The 2,324-nt window shown below is 43.1% G+C and overlaps 1 protein-coding gene across 1 annotated transcript; it reads right to left on the bottom strand.

The window, feature by feature from the left end:
- Positions 1–1,002: 1,002 nt before the first annotated feature.
- On the bottom strand, positions 1,003–1,938 carry LOC122705467 (olfactory receptor 10G4-like). Its single transcript, XM_043920872.1, has one exon. It carries the CDS (start codon positions 1,936–1,938, stop codon positions 1,003–1,005), a length of 936 nt encoding a protein of 311 aa, XP_043776807.1.
- Between the last annotated feature and the right edge of the window lie 386 nt (positions 1,939–2,324).

Below are 2,324 nucleotides of genomic sequence, written 5' to 3' on the forward strand. Positions count from 1 at the left end.
AACTGAATTTCCAAGACCCTAAAATGTTGAGAGAAAGTGCTCTCTGAGCAACATGACATTCATCACCATCCATAGGGAAATGACCCAGCATAGAATGGTTGTGCTGAATATGACTATCTGGTCCATTAATACCGGAATTTAAGGTCAGATTACATGATGGGGACTGGAGGTGTCTGATGGTAGCTTCTTCCTAATCACACTGACCAAACCTGAGAAACTTCAGGGCTCGCTGAAGGTGGTGATGGTTCCCAGTCTCTGAAAGGAGCCTCTCAGAATCACACCTTATCCTGGCAGACCTACCTTGAGAGATAACAATCTGCTCAGAAGTAGGGGATTCTTTTGGTGTGGGAACACTGACCAGGGTCAAGATGTCCTGGGAATAGGACTAATTACCTTTGGACCTTCATGCAAACGTACACACAGGCACACACACACACACATACACACACACACACATACACACACACACACACATGCAGCCACAAAAAGAACTGAGAAGGCAGGTGAGCAGCTGCATCCATGAGTAAGTGACCTCTGATAATTGTTGCTATTCCTGAGCAGTGTCCCCAACTTCTGTGCATAAGACATAAACAAAAAAGCATATTATCAACTTAGGTGTATAAAAATAACTCACCATTCTGCATCCAAGATCCAAGTTGAATATTTACTCTTTAGAAAGGTAAAAATGATCTTATATGTCAATTACATATGAATAAAATTAGAGGAAAAGGTAAAATAAATGTTTTGCAGAGAAATGAGTTCATGGATCAAAATTTAGCAAGTTTATCATAAGTAAAAAATTTGCAATTTTTTAAAGTCAAAAAAAATCCTTGAAACAAATATTCCTGACTAAGAAGTTTGGATAAAGTTTAACACTGAGAACTGTATACATAAAACATTTCACACTGACAAATTTATATATTGTACTATACTGTATTTCTATGTTTCATTATACTACTCTATTACTATATTTGTTAAATGAGTAAGCCTACATTGCAGAAATTACTTGCTCTGTGAATACACTACTTTATCTTTAAGTTTCAACAGAGCTTTCTTCACTTCCTTGTTCCTCAGGGCATAGACGACAGGGTTCAAAAGAGGTGTCAGCACAGTGTAGAAAACAGCCACAATCCTGTCCATAGCCTCCTTGGAGCCTGGTCTCAGGTAAATGAAAACACAAGGAACAAAGAAGCAAAGGACCACAGTGCAGTGGGAGGCACAGGTCTGGAAGGCTCTCCATCGCCCCTCTGAGGTGCGGATCTTCAGGATGGAATGGACGATGGACACATAGGACAGCACTATCAGGAGAAAGCAGCCTGAGGCCACCACCCCAATGTTGACAAAGATCACCAACTCGTTGGCAGAGGTGTCTGCACAGGCCAGTTTGAGGATGGGCGGTGCATCACAGAAGTAATGCTGGATCTGGTTGGGTCCACAGAAGGGCAAACGGAATGTCAGTGTGGTCTGGACAGCAGAGTGCAGAGAACCACTGAGCCACGTGGTTGTGGCCAGGATGGCACACGTCCTCCCACTCATCATGCTGGCATACCTGAGCGGGTAACTGATGGCCAGGAAGCGGTCATAGGACATGACGGTGTAGAGGAAGCACTCGGTGCTGCCCAGGAAGTGGAAGGAGTAGAGCTGGGCCACACAGCTGGGAAAGGAGATAGCACTGCCTTCTGGGGACACCAGGGTCATCAGCATTTTGGGCACAGTGACCGTGGAGAACCACAAGTCAATGAAGGACAGGTTGCTCAGGAAGTAGTACATGGGGGTGTGCAGGCGGGGATCCACTGTGATCACCAGCAGGATGAGAAGGTTCCCCACCACAGTGAGGACATAGATCACCAGGAAGCTTCCAAAGAGGAATGTGTCCAGCTCTGGTGTGTGGGCAAGGCCCGCGAGGATGAATGTTGTCACTAGGCTCGAATTTGTCATTCTCCAGGCTTTTGATCTCTCTCTCTAGGGGAATATCAAGAGCACCCAGTATTTAACTAAGAAATGAAAACTTATTCTCTATCTAGAAAATGCATCATACATGGTTCATAATTCTAAAATTATATTCCACTTTGCTTATTACAAAGCTTCTTTGTTTTTTTGTTTTTAAATTATGTTTTTAATTGGGGATAATTATTTTACAATGTTGTGATTGTTTCTGCATGGAATAATTTCATTATGATCCTCTCTCTCTCTCTCCCTCTTTCTCCCTCTCTCTCTCTCACACACACACACACACACACATACACACAAATAGAGGTACACACAGGTATAGATATGCAGAAGGAAGTGCAAGAAATCCATTGCATTTATCTGTTGGTGCATTA

The sequence above is a fragment of the Cervus elaphus genome, chromosome 2, assembly GCF_910594005.1.
Source record: "Cervus elaphus chromosome 2, mCerEla1.1, whole genome shotgun sequence".
Taxonomy (NCBI): domain Eukaryota; kingdom Metazoa; phylum Chordata; class Mammalia; order Artiodactyla; family Cervidae; genus Cervus; species Cervus elaphus.